This window comes from Camelina sativa, chromosome 5 (genome assembly GCF_000633955.1).
Source record: "Camelina sativa cultivar DH55 chromosome 5, Cs, whole genome shotgun sequence".
Classification (NCBI taxonomy): Eukaryota; Viridiplantae; Streptophyta; class Magnoliopsida; order Brassicales; family Brassicaceae; genus Camelina; species Camelina sativa.
In genome coordinates, this window is record NC_025689.1 from 7889805 (window position 1) to 7910464 (window position 20660).

The following is a 20660-nucleotide window of genomic DNA, read 5'->3' on the forward strand; positions in this document are numbered from 1 at the left end:
TAATGATTCCAATGACGTTTTTGTTTGAATTCGAGAGTAGAGAGCTACATGGTGTCTTTCAGGCTTCCTCTGATGGTGCAATCAACATTAAGCCCGATGCATTCTGCTCTTCTGGCAAACAGTTTCCTGCTCAGGTACTTTTGTTCATGCCTTTCCTCCTTGAGTTTTACTGAGTTTGTGTCAAACATTACATTTTTGCCGTGATCTCATTTTCTTAGGTCAAGTTTACTGAGAAGTGGCGTTGTAGGCCGCTTCCTGAAACCGAGTTTCGTCATGCTATTCTCGTGAAAACTACTTTACAACAGCTAAGTTCAATTTTGGACTCTCGAAGGCTCAGGTGTGTGTTTAATTTTCTCCAGTAAATCTTAACATCTCTGCCTTAGTATGGTTATAGTCTCGAACTATCTTTGTGGGTTGATTTGCTTTCTTATGTGGTCTGACACTCTGTTTGGAAATGTTCAGAGGCTGTTGAAGTAAGAAAGAAGACAGATCCTGTCTGAGGGAAAACTGCACTTGTAAAAGCCACTAGAGAAGCTAATAGGAGTCTGAGATATAGAGTTGGTGATCGCTGCTTTCGGAATCTTAATGCAGGAGAAACAGATGGAGATGTTTACCGTGAGTTTCCCTTCAGAGTTACTTCTGCAGGAGAAGCCCGTGATCGTATATGCCAGCAGAAAATTATGCTTTTGAGGATGAATCTGATATTGGCGTAGAGGTTGATCCAACTAAAGGGAATGAGTACTCTGGAGACACGTCTGACGTTAACCTGAATTCTAGCTTTGGCACTGATGCTTTAACTAATAATTCTCTTGTTAATGATCGAAGAGTCCCGAAGAACCTGAGACACACTGCAAGTGGCTGGGTAGAAAACAAGTACAATGAAAAAGATGGTATCGCACATGAAAGTCTGTGGTCTGACGGCGAATCGAACACCTTAAGTTTGAGGCAGTTCCAGTGGTTTACTCCTCGTAGCATACCTCTAGACTTACCATATGGAACAAACAGAGGATATTATGACCCTTGTGAGCCTGGCTGGGATCATGGGAGATGCAACAATGACAAGCTCTAGGCATGATCTTGGACGTGATTTAATTGGCTCAGCTTCCGTTCCAGCCAACTCAATTTATGAGTTTGGAGAAGAATATATACCTGTTGGTGGTTATGTCAGTGACGCCTTGCCCTCTAAGAACTCAAACAATGATTCTGGAGAAGAATATATACCTGTTAGGTGGTGGTTATACTTATGTCAAAGCATCTCAAACTAACATTTCTCACCATCTCGTGCTGTTCGGTTTAATCCCTATTTGTGGCTATCGGGACAGAAGGTACCAATTTAATGACCTTAGATCAAGTTTTAACTCAATGGTTTTCACAACACAGATGACAAATGCTGTTGGCAAAGCCTTGTTCTCTAAAGCAGGGCAGCTTCGTGTGCCTGTTGGCTTTATGTGCATGAAGGTCTGGTTGTAGTATTCTGACCTTTGTTGTTCTCCAAAGTTGTGTGGATTACGCCAAGTACTTTCTTTAACTTATTTTGTTTTCTTTATTTAGGGTCTGGATCTGCACATTGCAAACTGTGCACAGAATTTCCAAAGACTAGTGTATTAATAGACCACGCTGGATTCTGCAAAGTACCAGAGTGAGCTGTTCTTTGCTATTTGTGGAAAAACAATCCAGTCCCCTGCAATCTATATATAATAGCAATCCGAATAAATGCCACCAAAGGTTGTGTTTTTTCAATCGTAACTTTTGGATAATTTTCCAAAAAAATCTGTAGAAAATTGAAATTATATGTTTTACAAAAAGTTGGGATTGTTGATTGTAACGGTTTTTTTTGTAAAGTTGCAACTGTTCATTGTAGAGTTGTATCTATTCGAATATTCGTATCTTTTGAAATCTATGTGGTTTTTTTTGTAAAGTTACAACTGTTGATTGTAGAGTTGTGTCTATTCGAATATTCGTATCTTTTGAAATCTATATATATTTGTATGTTTGAACTGTTTTCATTTTCTTGCCATGACACAAAATAATATAAAATTTCAATCTAACCGGTTTTTACAGCTTTCTAAATTATTCTCTAGCATTCATTCTTTTCAAAGTAAAGAATTTTCTCTAATTCTTGATTCAACAAAAGATTTTTGAAATGATGAATCTAATTTACAAATTTTAGTTAATTTTATATATAAAAATTTAATAAAAACACCTATATATAATAGCAATCCGAATAAATGCCACCAAAAATTTTATTTTTTCAATCGTACCTTTTGGATAATTTTCTAAAAAAATCTGTAGAAAATTTAAATTGTGTGTTTTACAAAAAGTTGTGATTGTTCATTGTAACGGTTTTTTTTGTAAAGTTGCAACTGTTCATTGTAGAGTTGTATCTATTCGAATATTTGTATATTTTAAAATCTATATATATATTTGTCTGTTTGAACTGTTTTCATTTTTTTTGCCATGACACAAAATAATATAAAATTTCAAACTCAAAGGTTTTTACAGCTCTCTAAATTATTCTCTAGCATTCATTCTTTTAAAAGTAAAAAGATTTCTCCAATTTTTGATTTAACAAAAAAGTTTTGGAATGATGAATCTAATTTACAAATTTTAGTTAATTATATATATAAAAATTTAATGAAAATACCTAGATTCTTTTCCAAGAGTTCGATGAAAAACTTTTCGTTCTAATAGGTGTGTCTATTTAAATAGTCATGCTTTTGAACTCTCTTTATATATGTCTCTTCATCACTAACTAATAAGTTCGTTGAAACAAATTTTCCATTTTATTTTGAATCTAAATAATTGAATATTAATATCTAATATTTAACGTTATTCTATAATATAACTAATTATAGCAATAGAGAAACTTTATACAACTTAATATAGAATTTACAGTTGCGTCTATTTATCTTAACTTTTCATTAAAACAAATATTTTAATATTTTTAAAAAAATAATAATAACAATCTGAATAAATGAGAACTGACTTTTTGTAAAAAAATTGGTTTTATTTGTTTTTTTTTAAAACTCAAACAGTTATATTTGTTCATTGTAGAGTTGTGTCTTTTCACTATATTTTATTCATACTTTTTCATCACAACTTTTCGTTCTAATAGGTGTGTCTATTTAAATAGTCATATTTTTTGAACTCTCTATATATTTGACTCTTCATCAATAAGTAACAAATCATTGTTCGTTGATACAAATTTTTCGTTTTATGTTGAAGCTAAATAATTTGAATATTAATATCTAATATTTAATGTTATTCTATAATCTAACTAAAATTTTAGAAATGATTATAGTAATATAGAAATTTAATAAAACTTAATATATAATTTATAGTTGCATCTATTATCGTAAATTTTCGTTAAAAACTATTTTAATATTTAAAATTTATTTTATCTTGTTTTTAAAAGTTGTGTATTTTAATTTGAATTTTTCGTTGATACAGTTTCACTCATTATTAAATAATATTTATAATTACAGTTATTTAATAGATAATTACATTTACTCATTAAAACCATTAGTTCAATATTCTCAGTTATGATCACTTTTTCATAATGATTTTTTTAATTGTAGCTCTTTACCATAATTCTTCTTAAAAATATCTTATAGTTATAATACTTTAAACAATATGTTTTGCAAAATTGCGTCTATTCTACATATATTTTTTTTTGTTATAAGTTTTAATTGTGATGATTGTGTTTTTAGTAACAGTTTATATATTCAAATTATTCTATTACATTCAAATAATTTCATAACGTATAATTTTAAATTTTGAATTTAATTTATTTTATTTTCTAAAATACTTCCCCCGCGACATCGCAGGGGGTCTGAGTCCTAGTTCTTATAGTATATATTACTGATATTCATGTTTTCATCAACCTGCAGAGATGGTGAGGCAAAGCTTGCTTATACTCAACTCATGAAGCTCTCTAGATTCCCACAGGTGAAGGGAAAAAAAACATTAACTTCAGAATCCGAGTTCTCTCACTAGCTAAAAATCACATATTATACGAATCTGAGGGAAGACTACTGAAACAAGCAGGTATATGTGCTCTATTCAGGATCTCAAGAACCGGCTTCCCATATCACAAAATGAAACTTCTGCATGATGAACTAACAATACAAGATCATATATGGGTTGGCTGCTTTCCATCTGCTGCAGTGACTTCCTATTTGTTGTTCTTGAATGTGGATACAAAGAAGCCAAAGAAGCTGTGACTATTATCCCAAAAGAAGCATCATCCTTGTATTTATCTTTAGAACTACATATATGTTTTTTAATTTTTTTTTGCAATTTTGAAAATCTATCTCTTATGTGTAGTGTAGGAGGAATTCAATTACACTAATATCAGACCGTCTCTAATATGTTTACAAATTAGTAATGGCAAATCTTCTTAGGTAAGGTAAAATAGATTGGCCTTCTACTTATTCTTCTTCTTTACGTTCCCTAGTTTCAATGAGAGTTCCTGCGAGACAAAATGGGACACATGCTATAAGCTAACTCAGGACAAAATGGGAAAATTCACAGCAGAGAGTATCTCATTCTCAATCTGTGCATAGTATGATCAGTAAAATTGTTGGGCCAAAGCAAGAGTTCTGGTGAAAAAAAAATGTCCAAAAAATTATGGTCGAGTAGAAGGAATACTGCACTTTTATACAAGTTTTGAAAGATACATATTTAATATAATATTTATATAATATAAACTAAATAATTAATTTATTCAATAAATTATTAAACTCTTTTAAAAATATATAAATATATTTTGTTATATTAACTTCAAACCGCTGAAACATTATCTAGTTTAATACTAAATTACATCCATTAACTTATTAAGCATCATCTAATTTATTACTTAACTACGTCCATTAACTTATTTGTTAACTTATTAAGTATTTGCATGTGTTTTTTTATATCCTCTTTACTCGAGAATCCATTATTAATTCCAATAATAATTTTTTTTGTCCCAAAAAAATACTTCAGAATCTTCATTTAACTTCAAGGTCCAATATACATTTTAACTAATATTAAAGAGATAATTAAGTTTGTAAAAATTGTTATTGATGTTAAAATGAGTAAATGACATTTATATTTGTTTTAATTTCATCAATAAACTTTAATGTTATTCGTTCATCTATCCAAATATACGACCATAACACACACACATTATTAACGTAGTAATCATAATGTATCTTGACCTTTACAATTACGTAACTTTTTTCACGACACTACATTCCAAAACAAATGATAACATTTATTGTCGAAACTTTTATACGACGTGGACTATAACCTAGTTCAGTGATTATGTTATCCATTTCTTTGAACCTTTTCGTANAAAAAAAAAAAAAAAAAAAAAAAAAAAAAAAAAAAAAAAAAAAAAAAATCTATCCATATTAAATTCTCGATTCAAATTTCTGAATCATTAGTCAACAAACACAAACAATAACATTAACCAAAAAAAAAACACAAACAATAACATTGTATTATAAAACCATATTGGAGTACCAATAAAAATACCAAAGTTTAAATATAGAAACTAACTAATAACATATATATCACGCGTAATTACACAACCCATAGACACAAAACTCACCAACCAAACAACTATGGTTAATTACACTCTCCACAATTTAGTAAAAATATATTAACTCTTATGTGTTGAAAGTCTGAAACATGTAGATGGTTGATATCATTATAATTCATCGTGAAATGATTGAAAATGTCTAATTAGGATTCTCTAATCGGAAATGTTTTTCACAGCTGCAAGGATCCCCTTAGCGTGTTCAATGAGGTGATATGATAATTTATAACTTGATCATTTGGTTAGCTAGTATCTTGAAGGCATACATGTATTAGATCACCTCAATATACTTTGTGACAGATTATATGAAGGATTCTCTGTGATACCAAACGAGAAACTGATTATTGCTTTTGGCTTGATGACCTTAACTAGATGGCTAGATGGTGATTATTTAGAATCTGAGATTATGGGGCCTATCATGTCTTTTTAAATTTATATTGAAATTTGAAGGATGGAGGTTGTGCACTTGCGGTGACTACTGTTTGCATTCGGATGGTTAAGAAAAACTAAGTAACAAGAAGAAGAAGTTTTCTGCAAAGCTGTTTCTGAAAACTCTTTATTATGACAGTGATAACTGATAAGTGATAACATACAAATGCAAGTTTTATTACTTCAGAATTCAGGTGGTAGCAGTAGCATACTGAGTTTTATTTGTATTGATGATATAGCACAAGTGTGCTGAGTAAAAAGGGAACTGTTCTGTGGAACATAGACCCTTTTAGCTTATCTCTTAACACTCTCATTCAAGTGAAGCATATGATGTGTAAGCCTTGAGGATTAAGAAAACAAATATTTTGACCCCCCTAAAGTTGAGTTCTGACTCCGCCACTGCCCACCATCATCACCTAACCGTGACGCTCTCTTCTCCCTCATTCATGTGATACCTGTCAAATAATCATTGGTTGTTTACATTATTTAGCTTTTACTTCTTTCCTTTTTTTTTTTTAATCTTGTTGACATAGTTTCCTCTTATTATTTGTTGTTCTTTCAAGTGAAGTTTTATATATATGGTTATCACTTGACTTGTAGCCTAAGTTTGCAAATAGTGTCTTACTAGTCATGGGATTCGCTTTCTTTATAGATATTTTAATTTAAGCATGATATGTAAATTATCTTATCTAGGATAGCCTTTATATCTGATGCAAATGAGTAACGACGTTGACGTATGTACGTACGTATGTCAGTATGTGACTTCTAGGAGATTCGTCGTGGAGTTTGTCTCAGCTTCGCCTGCCTACGTACCAGTGCGCATTATATTATATATCAGTTCACGACTTCACATGATGAGAAGACGTACTCGATCGACATATGGTATGGAAAGTATTTGATTTTTTTTTTTTTTTTTTAAATTCTCGTATATGCGTGGACGGGTTTAATGATATGCCCAATATGACTCATCACACAACTTTTTACCTTTTCTAGTGAATAAGTAAACCTCACAAATTTGAGGTTTTAAGTAAAAAAGACAAACCAAGGCTCTTAACTATTTGAAGATATGTGTTCAATAACCCAAAGATTGTTTAAAATCACACTCTAAGCAGAAAAAAGAAAAGAAGGGACCTGGTTCTTGGTAGACGAAGCCGCCTCTGCTCTCGACAATGTCTCTCTCCTTGTCAGGTTCGTGATCAACCGTAACTTGCTTGACTACATCACTTTCACGACACAAGATTGCTCTTGAATCTCCAACGTTTGCAACCACAATTTTCTTCCCATCAATCAATATAGCCGTCACAGCCGTGGAGCCACCTCGTGGACCTACCACGTTATGGAGAATGTAGTCGTCCGTAGACTTATATGCTCTCTTGATTGCCTTCTTAGGGTTTCTCCAAAAATCCGGCTTCAAGAAACAACAACAGAGTCTTTAAATTTTATGACAAATCCTTGAGTAAGGGAACAGTGAGTGTTTGCTTTTAAAACCTGACTCAAGATGTTATCAAATAGATGGTTCTGCAGATAATCCGCAACCTCACGGCCTGAGTGGCCATCGAATATAGCGTATAACCCAATATTGTGACCTTTAACGGTTTTGGTATCAGCTACGATGTAGTCTTCCATGCTATGACCCATTTGGCCTTTCACTAGATGGTATCCATGATCAAACTCACGTTTACAGCATCTTTCATTTTCCTCATCATCTTCAGCATTATCATCAACAACATGGTCATGACTACAATCATCATCTTCAACATCAACAATATCATCATGAGGTGTTTCTTCTTCTACACGTACGTGATCTTCTTTTTCCTGGTTCTAGATATACAAGCAAAAAAACCTTTCATCAAGTCAAATATCATAGATAGACAGATCACAAATCATGACGAGATGTGGTACCTTGAGTTTCACAGCATTCTTGAGATCTTTAGTAGCTGATCTATGCTTCTGGATACAAAATAGAGTTATACCAATAAGTTATTACGTAACAGAACTTCACTAGCTAACACCATGTTTTCATGGTGCCATTCAATTATTGATTACCTTCACAGCATGCACAAGTATTTTCTCGGGACTGTGAGTTGAGTTCTGCAAGTAGGTATCAAGAACTAAGTTACGAACAAACCCCAATAAACTTGAACGACACGAAAAAACTCACGAGACAGAAAAGATTAATTAACCTTGATGGTCTTCTTCATTATATTGCCTGAATATGAGTTTTTTTTTTTTTTTGGTGCCGTCTTACTTGAAGAACGAAGAAGAAGAAGGATCATGAAACGTTGAAGCTTTACATAGTATCGCAAGCTTGTTGGAGCGGTGCTATGATGCTGGCATCGACACGTCAGCTCCACAAATCACGCCTTCAATATGCCAACACATGTCTGCGGCCGCAACCTGAGTCTAGGACACTTTGGGGCAAACAATTCGGTTTACATCAAAGAAGACCAAATTAATCAGGACTACAACTCATCTTCTTTTACAAAAACAGAAACGACCACAAATTAAGTCATATTGGCCATAATATATTTGTATCTTTCCTTCCACTGATTGGATATTCAGAGTTACTTCTTATGATCACAAGGTATAGATTTTGCATTTGTCTTTGGTGGATCAAATTCCATAACTTGTAAGTTCAATATGTTTGATTTATCTCTCCTTAACGTAATTTAACTGTATTATAAGATTATAAAAAGATTCAGTGATCGAACATCACATATTGCGATTGCTGACAATACATTACTACATTTCCAAACCCTATCTACTAAACAAAACTAAAGATCAACAACATTAAATATCCTGAGAGATTTGTACAAAAAGGGACATAAATAAAAAAACTAGTGTGGAAGAGATCCAACTTATCAATCTAATGGTCTCTTTGATTCTCCGCTAAGTTCTCTCCGGACAAGCTTCAAGATCTCAATGATCTGCAGAGTCATAAGTATAGTCCGATTATAAAAATCAATCTTAAATAGAAAAGGAGGTAATGTGTAGAAAGAGAGAACGCTTACGCCAGGGTAATGTTTTAGGATTGGAGAGTAATGATCGAGAGCTATATATATTTTCTCAAGAAGATCTAAGAGAGTTTCAACCTCATCTCCAAGAAGATCAACCTGTGATTCAACAACCATACACACATTATTTTTGAATCCAATAACAGTTTGCATAGCTACTACTGCATGTAAAAGTATTAAGCTTGCGACAAGAGCAATCATACTCACCTCGGCCTCGGCCTTCTGGAGGTCAGAACACTTCTTCTCCAGCCGTTGCTTGTACGACGATGCTTTCCCCTTGACTTCATTGATTTGATGTGACAGATCACACAATTGACTCTGCATGTTTTTCAACCTAAGTCCCGAAAAATTTCTCACACTATTAGTATATGCATGCTGTTGAACCAAGGATAAAGTACTTGTATATCCATGTCTAAAGATAAAGAAAGCAACAGAGATAAAATACCTAAAATTCGTTTTTTGCGTCTTCTCCGTAATCAAACCCTCTAAAATGTCGAACCCTTTTATCAACTTAGGAGGAACCACCAAGTCCAGAGACACAAGATGCTTCTCTAGTGTCTCTTTCTCTGCTTTTGCCACTGATAACTTCTCCTCTGTTTTCCTTTTCTCATTTTTGATTTCCTTCAAACCCTCTCTTGCTAACTCTAACTCTTCTCTTAAATTGGATATCTTTGTCTCATAACCTTCTATTTTCTCTAACTCCCGTGCTGAAACAACTCTCAGTGCTTCATTTTTATCCTGAATCTTTGTTTCTTGCTGTTCTATCTGTGATTTCAGATCGTTAATCTGTTGAGAGACTAACTCAAATCTCTTTCTCTCTGTAGCCAAGCTATTCTCAGCTGTTTGGATTAAATTCTCCTTCTCCTTGACGAGACACCCCAGCCTATGCATCTCCACTTCCAGTCTTTCCTTGTCAACCATCTCTGATCTCAGAGTTTCTTCTTTTTCTGTTACATGCATGTTCAACTCTACGATTCTCTGATGAGCTTCCTTCAAGGTTTCTCTGCATATGACTGAACAACACTCTTCCATCATGACGGCCTCGACACAAGAGTCTTCAAATTCATTCTTCCTTTCACGGGCTTCTTTACTCGCAAGATCTTCCAGTATCAACTCATATGCATCTTTCAACATACAGTACTCTAAATCTGTCTCCTGTTTTGCACATTTCATCTGGCCCACTAACTCTGTCACAAAACACCCATAAACATCTTTATAAATAGAAGCTTCAACACAAGAATCCTCAACATCTGATTCGAGCTTTCGGATCAACTCTTGATGATCTGCCTCAGCTTGGGAAAGCTGTGACATCTTCTCAGCAGCATCTGAAAGTGAATCTTTCAGTTGACGATTTTCCAGAAGAAGAGAATCCACTTGGCGTTTGACATCAGCATCGTGCTTACCCTCAGACACCAACTTTTCATCTTCCATCAAAATCTTATCCAATTTAGAGATGACAAATGGGATCTTCTTTTTCAGCGCCTCTAGCTCCTTATCCTTCCCCACAAAAGAAAAAGAACCCCTTTCCTGTAAATTCAAATACTTGCGCTTATAGGTAAAACATTGCTCTGTCATGTTTTGTATTTCATAATCATGGTCTCTCTTCATTTTATTCATCTCGATCTTGAAGTGACTGATCAAATCCTCCCGTGACAGGTGCTTTAAAGTCTCATTATTCTCCGGCATTAAGTCAATAGAACTCTCTTCATGCTTACCATTATCCTTAACTAAAGAAACTGAACCAAGGCTTCCCGACATCTTTCGGTGCAACTTCTCCACTCTTTTCCGGTCCCCTTCCTCCCCTGCCTCAATGTCCCCATTTTCATGATCCAAAAGCGATTTACGAATCGCCTCTAGTTCCTGACGCAGACCAGTAATCTCTTTGATATTCCCAAGTATCAGACTTCTATTACCACCAAATTCAGCTTTTTGGTCCAACAATCTCTGTTCATACTCATCCCTGAGACTCCGAACAAAGCTAGTCACCACTGCAGTTTCAATCTCTTTTTGACAATCATGCTCATGCTGCAACGAGGAAGGGACTTCCATATCATTCCTCCGCTTCACCACAGTCTCTAGAATGCTCTTCAAGGATTCAAGCATTTTATCAACAGTTTTGGACCTGGTCTCATGCAGACTGCTGTCTAAACCCAATTTCTCATCCAGGTTGGCGCCTGATCCATTGATGTGAATATACTCTCTCAAATTGGTGAGTTCTTTAACAAGCATCATCAACTGTTTTCTCGCTTCATTTTTAAGACTGCCTAAAGACCCCCGAGTAAGTTCATCTGGAGTATCCAAACACGCCTTATCATGCACCAAAGGTGATTCATTCTCTTCAGAACCCACATGGTACAGAAGCAACCTCTCCTTAATCCTAGACAACTCGAGGTCTTTCAAAGCAATCTTCTCAGCAGCCTCAGACTCAATAGCAGTAACCATTCCCCTAATAATGGAGTCGCTGACAGCTCTTGAGATAGTCAAACGGTCATTTATATCCTCCCAGTAAGAATCTAAATCCTCGAGGAAATCAACATCAGGATTCTCATTCTCTTTTAAAAGACCATTAATCTCAAGTGCTGATGATGATGATAAACTGTCATCATGAAACTCTAAACTACCATTCTCAGCCGCCATCACAACCTCTTCCTCCATAAAACCACTCTTTCTCTCAATAGCCCTAAGGGAGGGATTCCTTTAGTAACAATTCCAATAAAAAAAATCAAAACTTTACAACACTGGAATTAACAAAAGGTTCCTGGTTTCTTAATCAAGACCAATTCCATAAGAAACAGGAGGAACCCATCTAATGAATTGAGATATTACAAATCCTAGAAAAATAAAAATCAAAATTTAACGGGCATAAGGGAGAAGCAAACTTACAAGTAGCTTTGAGAAGAGCTAACACAGCTTCGATTTCAACGGTTTCTTCGGTTGCAGCGTTTTAGGGTTTCCGAAGAAAACGCATAGAAAAGGGGAGAAAAGGGGAGAAAAGGCGAAAGAGAGGCGCGTACGACACCTGAGAGAGACCGGAGCGGGAGACTCCGAGATTCTCGAGAACAGAGCTAAGTGCCAGCTCCTTTTCTTGATTTTACCAAAATGCCCCTCTAATTTTTGTCTTTTGTATTCACACTATCACTAATGTATGTTGTATATTATTCTGTGTTTGACTCTTAACATTATTTTTTTTTGTTCATGAAAGATGAAATATAGTAAAAGCCTGTTTAAATCGGTCTAGCTCATTCCAACAAATTAAGTTCATCATGGATTGTGTATATGTTTTTGTGAGTTGGAAGCAATCCATTAATTTCAAAGTTCAATATTACTTACTTAATTGGGTTAAATAAAAATTTAATGGTGCAACTTATATCATATAGTATGATTGATATAATTTTAATATTCATTAAAATGTGTTGGTAAAACTTAATTTTATGCAAATTCGACAGAATTTTGGTTAACTTATAGTAATGATCAGTAGATATCATAATCATTAAGGTTCTACCTAATACAAAATCATTGTAGTCCTGTCCACCTAATCCAATAATTATGTTATCTAAATTCTTTTAAAAGAGTACTAATAAAAGGTGTCCCAGACTTGAACCAATCCAGCCATAAATTTATATATATATATATATATATTTTATTTATTTTTTCGTCTAAACTCCATATACTAGTTCACGGTTGAGAACTCTCTTCTAAAGAGAGCCAATGAGGAACCGTCGAACTTACATGGGAAAAACATAATCTGCGACCTCTTGCACATTTCGCAAGATGATCAGCAGAAGTATTACCACTACGAGGGATATATCTAATAATCAATGAAGAAAATAAGATCCTGTAATACAGAAAATCCTTCATCTCTACTGCAAATTTGAAATTTATATTTATTTATAACCTCTCTTTTGGAATTCTAACTCTCTTTTGGTCTATACATTTTCGTAGCCTCTTTGATAAATATTGTTTGTGTAGTATGAAACTTTCAATTTATTTTTGATTTCAGAAGATAATTTAAAATTTATATTCCAGATCTATATTTTGGATAATATGTCTAGATTTTTTTTTTTGTGAAAATGGTTGATATTGAAATATTGAAGATATATAGTGTGATATTAGTATAAGGATTTAAATGAATTTGTTGGTAGTTTTAGTTAGTAAATTCCCTCACATCTGTAGATGTTTGAAACTCTATATTTCTATATTTCATAGATTTTAGATGCAATTGAAAAAAGAAGAAAATGAGAAAACGTTGATTTGAAACTAAAAGCATTGGACATAACATGTTCAAGAAGCTTACTTTAGAGTTTGGAAATATGGAACTAGGCAAAACAACACTTGATCCATAGTTCGATTCTTAAATTAACAGTTAGTAAAGAATATCTCATCCTTATCTTTATTTCTATCCATTTGATGTATTTTGTCTCATTTCTATTTATTTTTTGTTTACTTTTTAATAATTTTAAGTTTATATCCCTTTCAAAGAAATAATAACACTACAAAAGATGGAAAAAAAAATGCCTTAACAATATTATCTAAGTTATATAGTTTCAAATCACAATGATTTAAATATTTTGTAAAATCACAGAAAATTACGGTAGAATTTTTGAACAATTCTTTCACTGATGTTATATGTGTTATATGTGAATGAACGACTGTTTCGTTTAATTTACAGTTTTACACCAGGTTAACTAGTTAAGTAAGTAGTTAACCGGTAGTGATGCTCAATTCTTCTTTTGCTTTTAATATGTTTATATAATATAGTTCTTTTTGTTGAATCATCGACCAGGATATATAGATTATGGTTAGGGTGTAGTGTTGTTAAAATCCTTCTTTCAAGTTTATCTCACTCGTCTAAAAAAGGTTTTGTTTCCATACCGTGTACCGAAATCAAACCAATCAAAATTCACACTCGGTTTAATTGTCTCTAAAATTCGAACAAAACCAAAAGCGAAACGGAAGAATCTTCGGTTTCGATACCGACGCTTCTTCGATGACTCACGAGTGTGGGGGCAACGGGCAGAAGTTGGGTCAAGCAAAAAAACTAGTGGAGTTGAACAAATGAGAACATTATTCGGGCAGCTTTTTCAGATCTGCCCGTCTTTACCTACAATCTCGATCGCTGTCTCGCCACTTGTCCTCATTGTATTTGCCTCCTTTTTACTATTGCACGTCCTGTCGTTTTTCGCTCATACTCATTTGAGTTGACCTATCAGCAGTGAGAGTGGGGACTCGTTGAGTATTCAAACGCATAAACGGCAAGATGTTTGTAAGTACTGAAGAAAAACGCTCTGAAGTGTAGAGGCTTTGACATGAAAACGACAAGCAGGGTTTCTTTGGGTTTAGGCCTCTGTTCGTCATTTCGTCTTCTTCCTACATTAGAAACAAAAAAAAGACCAGACCTTTAACGATTTTTCTGAGGGTAAGATCCAGAGATTGATTGAATCAGCTTAATATTTTCTTTTTTAAAAATAAAATTCAGGTAACTCCTTTTGTTCTTTTTTCCCACCAGATTTTTGAAATTTTCTAGCCTTTGTACTGTATCATCTCGTTTCTTGTATAAATGGTTTTGCTGTGTAAGTTGGGTTCTGAAATTAGAGGTTAAAGATTGGTTTTTTCCTGTTCTGTGTTTGGTTTAGATTGTAGGGTTGCGATTGTATTGTGCTTGGATTCTCTGAAAATGATGGCAATCTTGTTTTATGATTTTGGGATGTTTTTGGTTACTGACTTTTGTGCTTTTGTTATTGTTGTTTCAGTTTTGTTCCTGGAAGCTATAACTAAGGACAGTCACATGAAACATGACTTCTTCAGTTCATGAGCTTTCTGGTTTTGTCTCTCTTTCTGAAACATCCCGTCTTCTTATGCTCTCTTCTTTAAACGTTTGTCTTCCTAACTGATTCTTGTGTTGGTTGGTCAGATAAGAATGATAGTCATGGGAAGCAAGAAGAACGTCCTGATTCCCAAACCCGACCATCGGTTCCTTCAGGACGAAGTTCTGAATCTATTGATACAACCTCTGTCTACTCAGAGGCCGTGGTAATTTCTCTAAACCAAAATCTCAAGAATTTGATCTTGATTCTGTTATAAGATGTTTGGTGTAATCATGCTTTCTGTTATTAGATGTTTTGTGTTTATAGTTTCACTCTTTTTCTATGCTTACAAGTGTTTCTCTTGTTACTTACAAAAGCCTAAATCTCGACTTTTGCTTCAAGCAGGAAGGTTTTGACTTCTTTCGTCCCATGATTATTATCACCTTTTCTGCTAATATTAGACTTGGTGACGAATGTAAACTTTGAAAACAAGGCTTGAGATAGTAATGATTCCAAATTTCCAAGGAATGCTAAGCTTTTCATTATTCTCTAGTTGAGAACTGAGATGCTAATGTTTTTTTTTGTTTTTTGTGTGTGTGGTTGGTGTTGAAGGCACATGGGCTCTACCCGTATCCAGATCCTTACTACAGAAGCGTCTTTGCACAGCAACCGTATCTTCCACATCCCTATCCTGGGGTATGTATTATTATTACTCCTCCCCAATGTCAGGTTCTTAATATTGAAAATTTGCTTCTGTTTTATTGAAAACACATTTTTTGTTGTCAGGTACAATTGCAGTTAATGGGAATGCAGCAACCAGGGGTTCCATTACAATGTGATGCAGTCGAGGAGCCTGTTTTTGTAAACGCAAAACAATACCACGGTATACTCAGGCGCAGGCAATCCCGGGCAAAACTCGAGGCACGAAATAGAGACATTAAGTCAAAGAAGGTGAACTCCTTGGCAGGTTGAACCTGTAAATTCTTTAGTTGATTCCTTTCTAACATGTTCTTGTTTTCAGCCGTACATGCATGAATCTCGGCATTTACATGCTATAAGACGGCCAAGAGGATGTGGTGGTCGGTTTCTCAATGCCAAGAAGAAAAATGGAGAGCACAAGGAGGAGGAGGGGGAGGAGGAGGAATCCTCTGATGAGAACACTTCAGAAGCAAGTTCCAGCCTCCGGTCGGAGAAATTAGCCATTGCTGCTTCTGCTCCTAATGGTAGATCTTGAGTAAGGTTCCTGCTGGACAACCACAGTTTAGGTTCTGTTTTTGGGTGGATGTTTGTCTCAGAGCATCATCGTCTTTAGTGTTGTTTTTGGACATCTCTGTGTATAGGTTATTTGCTAGGGTTACGTTGTTTTAGTGATTAGAAATAATACAGAGCAAAGAAATGAAAAGTGTGATTGAAATTATTGCTGTACCAAAATGATTATTATTTTTTTGGAATATGACTCATGTTTTGGAAAGTATACTATTAATGTAACTTTGTTTGGTATGAATTTGATGATAGATTTAGAGTCAACAAAATTGCGCTATAGATTTAGTAGTATCAAACTTGATAACTTATGACTCCGAGTTAAAAAGTACCTGTTTCCTAGAAGCCTATGAAGGCGAAGAAGCTCAAAATAAACGAAACACCATTTGTCCTTACACCATATTTTTTTTCCAAATCAGAGAAAATAAAATAAATAAAAGAACAGAAATGGTCAAAATAAACGAAACACCATATGTCCTAGACCTTGTCCTCTAGCATAGGGAAGTAAGTTGAAATCAAATAAGAAACAATTCACTATGATGGCGAGGAAGGGATCCGATGCAGCCACCGCGGGAGAACAAAACTCCAAGTAAATGGTATAAAGAGGTTGTACTTGGTATCCTTGTGCCATTCTCCGCCAAAACTGAGAGTGCTACCGTCGCTGCTACGTTCCAAGTTGTTATGAACCTTAAATTGTCCATGGTAAAAATTAGTAGATGCAAAAGTTCCAAACGTCTCGCTCCACAGGTATATTGTATTACCATCAAAAGGGTTTATGGTTAAGGGGTCAAAAAGGGGATTGACCGTGAGGGCTTTAGAAACTAAGTGCCATTCCTCGTTCTCTAGCTTCCACAAATATAACATAATCCGTTCGTTTGCATAGACGTAGTTGGCATACATGAGATAGCCCTGACAAATGGAGCAACATCTTGCACGTATCTCATTGTGTAGCTCTCCATTAGGGAGATGTATAACTCGGTATCCATAAGAGTCATCAGCGTACAAATCATGGGATACAATAGCAAACTCACGAGAATAGACATTGGGGTAGTCAGAGTTAAAGGCGAACCAGTAAATGTTTCCGTTGATGGTAATGGGATTGATGTCAGCCACATTGTGCATATGGGGACGATATCGGAAAGTCTTGAAAGTCCACAAACCCGTCTCAGATGGTAGGTTTAGAGTAAAAGGGTTAGAGTATATAAGACCTGGACAAGAGAAAAAGGGTTAGAGTAACATATTACAAGAGGAAAAGGGTTAGAGTAAGACCTGGACAAGAGACACAGACAGAAAAATTAAAAGAAGAAGAAAAGGAAAAAAAACCACTTACGACCATTCAAGAATCACATCGCAATGCTCACAACCATTCAAGACTAAGATGTCTCAAGGTTCAACCAACTGTTCCTTGTATTCTACCAAAAAAAGAAACGAAGCTGATATACAGCAATATGTTGTCAAAAAGGTCCTGCCTCCTTCCTATATGTATTTGCAACAGCTAAAGGAAAGAAAATACAAGTCTTACGTACCATTATATGCATTCCTATATGTATTTGCAAGAGCTATACGTTTGCAGCAGCTAAGAGAATCAAGAATATTGAAAGAAATCAAACAAGAGAGGCGTACCTTTGTAAGAGGAAAAGGGTTGGAGTAAGACTCGGACAAGAGACACAGACAGAAAAAATAAAAGAATAAGAAAAGGAAAAAAAACCACTTATGACCATTCAAGAATCACATCGCAAGGCTCACAAGTCACAACCATTCAAGATTAAGATGTCTCAAGGCTCAACCAATTGTTCCTTGTATTCTACCAAAAAAAGAAACTAAGCTGATATACAGCAATATGTTGTGAAAAAGGTCTTGCCTCCTTCCTATATGTATTTGCAACAGCTAAAGGAAAGAAAATACAAGTCTTACGTACCATTATATGCCTTCCTATATGTATTGGCAAGAGTTATATGTTTGCAGCAGCTAAAGGAAAATACAAGTCTTACATACCATTATATGTATTTGCAAGAGCTATACGTTTGCAGCAGCTAAAAGAATCAGTTGTGTACCCATATCTTCCGGTTCTATATATGTTCATTGGCTCCTCCTATTCACTGGATCCCCATCTGAGCTCTGAGATTACTGGTTCCTACACACTAGCAAAGGTCATATGTCCTCAGAACTTCAATTCCCCACTCATTGCCCTGTAGCTCCGCGCTGCTGTTTTGCAGAATTCAGTTGAGTTGATCTGAAAGTTGATGATTCATGAGCTTGAACCTCCTTATCAGCTGCTGAACCACATAGTTCCCAAACTCGTGTCTGATTAGAAGGTCAAAGTCTGGACTAAGCTGAGTGCATATGAAGATGCAGCCAAGGGGCTCTGCTTTGTCCAAGCAAGCTTTGACCACCCATATGTTTGATCTTTTTGTACAAAAATGGATCGAAAGTTTTTTTATAGAATAGTTTTAGTTAGTAAGTTATTTACACATTTATGTTTGTCTGAAATAAACTAATTTACATATAACATGTCCCATTATACTTTCACAAGTATCTTTATAAAAATTATGTACTTCATTTTCTAGCCATAGACTGTGTTTATAATGTAGAGATTTTGATGCTAATAACTATTTCCTAATGTGAGTTGTACAGTGTATACAGAGAAAGAGACTAGAAGAAAAAATCGTAAAATTGAAATCAACTCGGTATCTATTCAGCTCTTCTCGATCGATAGATCATATATACACTGATCATCATACCATAATCAACTATTGTTATCTAACTTGGTTGAGATGGTTGAGATATACAGATTTTAAGTAACAAACATTTAGTTATCTTCATTTCCTATTTTCCATTTGAAACAAACATATTAATCGTTGGATATTTGACATATATGTTCCTTTATTATTATTATTTTTTTTTTTTTGTAGGGTAAGAATATTAGTGATTTTGGTTATTTTTGAATCTTATAATTTTTTGTGTGTGTGTGTTGGTGTTGAAGGCACATGGGCTCTATCCGTATCCAGATCCTTACTACAGAAGCGTCTTTGCACAGCAACAGTATCTTCCACATCCCTATCCTGGGCTGGGGTATGTATTATTACTCCTCCCCTATGTCGGTTTCTTCATATTTAAAATTGCTTCTGTTTTGTTGAAAAAAGTTTTTTTTTGGTCAGGTACAATTGCAGTTAATGGGAATGCAGCAACCAGGGGTTCCATTGCAATGTGATGCAGTAGAGGAGCCTGTTTTTGTTAACGCAAAACAATACCACGGTATACTCAGGCGCAGGCAATCCCGGGCAAAACTCGAGGCACGAAATAGAGACATTAACTCCTTGGCAGGTTGAACCTGTAAGTTCTTTAGTTGATTCCTTTCTAACATGTTCTTGTATTCAGCCCTACATGCATGAATCTCGGCATTTACATGCTATAAGACGGCCAAGAGGATGTGGTGGTCGGTTTCTCAATGCCAAGAAGAAAAATGGAGAGCAGAAGGAGGAGGAAGAGGAGGAGGAATCCTCCGATGAGAACACTTCAGAAGCAAGTTCCAGCCTCCGGTCGGAGAAATTAGCCATTGCTGCTTCTGCTCCTAATGGTAGATCTTGAGTAAGGTTCCTGCTGGACAACCACAGTTTAGGTTCTGTTTTTGGGTGGATGTTTGTCTCAGAGCATCATCGTCTTTAGTGTTGTTTTTGGACATCTCTGTGTATAGGTTATTTGCTAGGGTTACGTTGTTTTAGTGATTAGAAATAATACAGAGCAAAGAAATGAAAAGTGTGATTGAAATTATTGTTGTACCAAAATGATTATTATTTTTTTGGAATATGAACTCATGTTTTGGAAAGTATACTACTAATGTAACTTTGTTTGCCTGTTTGGTATGAATTTGATGATAAATTTCTCATAGAATCACACCAAAATCAGAGCTACCACATCACAGCTGCCTGTCTATGACACTATAAAGAGTCAAAATTGCGCTATAGATTGTTTATAAAGTTGAAGCAATATATTTGACGGATAAGGATAAGTGATAACCTATTCCTAAACTTAATGGGTATGTGAAATGCATTCCGGACTCATGAAGTGGACTATCACTATGCTCACTTTCAAAGTGTGCCCATTAAACACATTGCATATACGAGTACGACCATGACATACATAATTTTTCAATCGCAGTTTTCTTATATATACGCGGTGTTGCTTGTGTTTTCGAATTGTTGTATAGTTCTGTTTTAGTTTTGTCAAATCCTTCAACCTTTACACATCACTTTTTAATTATTTTATGACCGCATATAAACTTAAGAACTAAAATAGAAACTAAAATATAAACTTAGAATTTAAATTGTGACATAGTAGTAGAAACATGGTAGTACAAATCACTAAACTACAAACCTCATTTGTTTAAATAAAATAAAAGATTCACCAATTTTTTTTTTAAAAAGAGTACAAATTTTCTAATGTCATTTTTAGAGATTTGGTTTTAGTTCGACGAAACTTTGTTTGGATTGAATGTTTTAAGATATAGTATATTAGTATATTGGTATATAGATATGTTCGAATGAATTTGGCACATAGATACGTACATCG

At 34.7% G+C, this 20660-nt stretch overlaps 4 protein-coding genes and 1 pseudogene across 9 annotated transcripts; 3 read left to right on the forward strand and 2 right to left on the reverse strand.

The window, feature by feature from the left end:
* LOC104788994 lies at window positions 1374–4368 on the forward strand (annotated as a pseudogene).
* On the reverse strand, window positions 4356–8256 carry LOC104786083 (probable protein phosphatase 2C 28). Of its 3 annotated transcripts, none has more exons than XM_010511411.2 (6): window positions 8197–8256; window positions 8060–8104; window positions 7916–7963; window positions 7502–7834; window positions 7145–7421; window positions 4356–4471 (listed from the first exon to the last, which is right to left on the reverse strand). In XM_010511411.2, the coding sequence occupies exons 1-6, from the start codon at window positions 8212–8214 to the stop codon at window positions 4431–4433; spliced, it is 762 nt and encodes a 253-aa protein (XP_010509713.1). In that variant the 5' UTR covers window positions 8215–8256; the 3' UTR covers window positions 4356–4430. The 3 variants fall into 3 exon arrangements, with proteins under 3 accessions (XP_010509713.1, XP_019101317.1, XP_019101316.1); XM_019245772.1 differs by lacking the exon at window positions 4356–4471 and adding an exon at window positions 6127–6468; XM_019245771.1 differs by lacking the exon at window positions 4356–4471 and having other exon boundaries at window positions 6975–7421.
* On the reverse strand, window positions 8673–12115 carry LOC104786084 (WPP domain-associated protein-like). Of its 2 annotated transcripts, none has more exons than XM_010511413.2 (5): window positions 11911–12115; window positions 9473–11722; window positions 9235–9361; window positions 9025–9126; window positions 8673–8940 (listed from the first exon to the last, which is right to left on the reverse strand). In XM_010511413.2, the coding sequence occupies exons 2-5, from the start codon at window positions 11680–11682 to the stop codon at window positions 8875–8877; spliced, it is 2505 nt and encodes an 834-aa protein (XP_010509715.1). In that variant the 5' UTR covers window positions 11683–11722; window positions 11911–12115; the 3' UTR covers window positions 8673–8874. The 2 variants fall into 2 exon arrangements, with proteins under 2 accessions (XP_010509715.1, XP_010509714.1); XM_010511412.2 differs by having other exon boundaries at window positions 9473–11707; window positions 11911–12114.
* LOC104786085 (nuclear transcription factor Y subunit A-4-like) lies at window positions 14356–16305 on the forward strand. Of its 3 annotated transcripts, none has more exons than XM_010511415.1 (6): window positions 14356–14443; window positions 14778–14847; window positions 14939–15057; window positions 15444–15527; window positions 15618–15782; window positions 15853–16305. In XM_010511415.1, the coding sequence occupies exons 2-6, from the start codon at window positions 14820–14822 to the stop codon at window positions 16063–16065; spliced, it is 609 nt and encodes a 202-aa protein (XP_010509717.1). In that variant the 5' UTR covers window positions 14356–14443; window positions 14778–14819; the 3' UTR covers window positions 16066–16305. The 3 variants fall into 3 exon arrangements, with proteins under 3 accessions (XP_010509717.1, XP_010509716.1, XP_010509718.1); XM_010511414.1 differs by having other exon boundaries at window positions 14392–14503; XM_010511416.2 differs by lacking the exon at window positions 14356–14443 and adding an exon at window positions 14534–14597.
* On the forward strand, window positions 16650–19862 carry LOC104788995 (nuclear transcription factor Y subunit A-4-like). The gene is made up of 5 exons (XM_019245235.1): window positions 16650–16838; window positions 17043–17263; window positions 19059–19167; window positions 19250–19411; window positions 19470–19862. Exons 1-5 carry the CDS (start codon window positions 16650–16652, stop codon window positions 19677–19679), a joined length of 891 nt encoding a protein of 296 aa, XP_019100780.1. The 3' UTR covers window positions 19680–19862.

What these genes read in the sequence shown, in the direction of transcription:
- LOC104786083 (XM_019245771.1), bottom strand. An exon ending in AGAATGCTGTGAAACTCAAG is followed by an intron (nt 7,835 to 7,915) that starts GTACCACATCTC and finishes TTGTATATCTAG; the next exon opens with AACCAGGAAAAAGAAGATCA. An exon ending in TTGATAACATCTTGAGTCAG is followed by an intron (nt 7,422 to 7,501) that starts GTTTTAAAAGCA and finishes TGTTTCTTGAAG; the next exon opens with CCGGATTTTTGGAGAAACCC.
- LOC104786084 (XM_010511413.2), bottom strand. Translation starts at nt 11,682, where the DNA reads ATGGAGGAAGAGGTTGTGATGGCGGCTGAGAATGGTAGTTTAGAGTTT. An exon ending in ACGCAAAAAACGAATTTTAG is followed by an intron (nt 9,362 to 9,472) that starts GTATTTTATCTC and finishes TTCGGGACTTAG; the next exon opens with GTTGAAAAACATGCAGAGTC. An exon ending in TCCTAAAACATTACCCTGGC is followed by an intron (nt 8,941 to 9,024) that starts GTAAGCGTTCTC and finishes ATGACTCTGCAG; the next exon opens with ATCATTGAGATCTTGAAGCT.
- LOC104786085 (XM_010511415.1), top strand. Translation starts at nt 14,820, where the DNA reads ATGACTTCTTCAGTTCATGAGCTTTCTG. An exon ending in TTCAGTTCATGAGCTTTCTG is followed by an intron (nt 14,848 to 14,938) that starts GTTTTGTCTCTC and finishes TTGGTTGGTCAG; the next exon opens with ATAAGAATGATAGTCATGGG. An exon ending in GAGACATTAAGTCAAAGAAG is followed by an intron (nt 15,783 to 15,852) that starts GTGAACTCCTTG and finishes TCTTGTTTTCAG; the next exon opens with CCGTACATGCATGAATCTCG.
- LOC104788995 (XM_019245235.1), top strand. Translation starts at nt 16,650, where the DNA reads ATGCAGCCACCGCGGGAGAACAAAACTCCAAGTAAATGGTATAAAGAG. An exon ending in CCAAACGTCTCGCTCCACAG is followed by an intron (nt 16,839 to 17,042) that starts GTATATTGTATT and finishes CTCATTGTGTAG; the next exon opens with CTCTCCATTAGGGAGATGTA. An exon ending in ATAGAGACATTAACTCCTTG is followed by an intron (nt 19,412 to 19,469) that starts GCAGGTTGAACC and finishes TCTTGTATTCAG; the next exon opens with CCCTACATGCATGAATCTCG.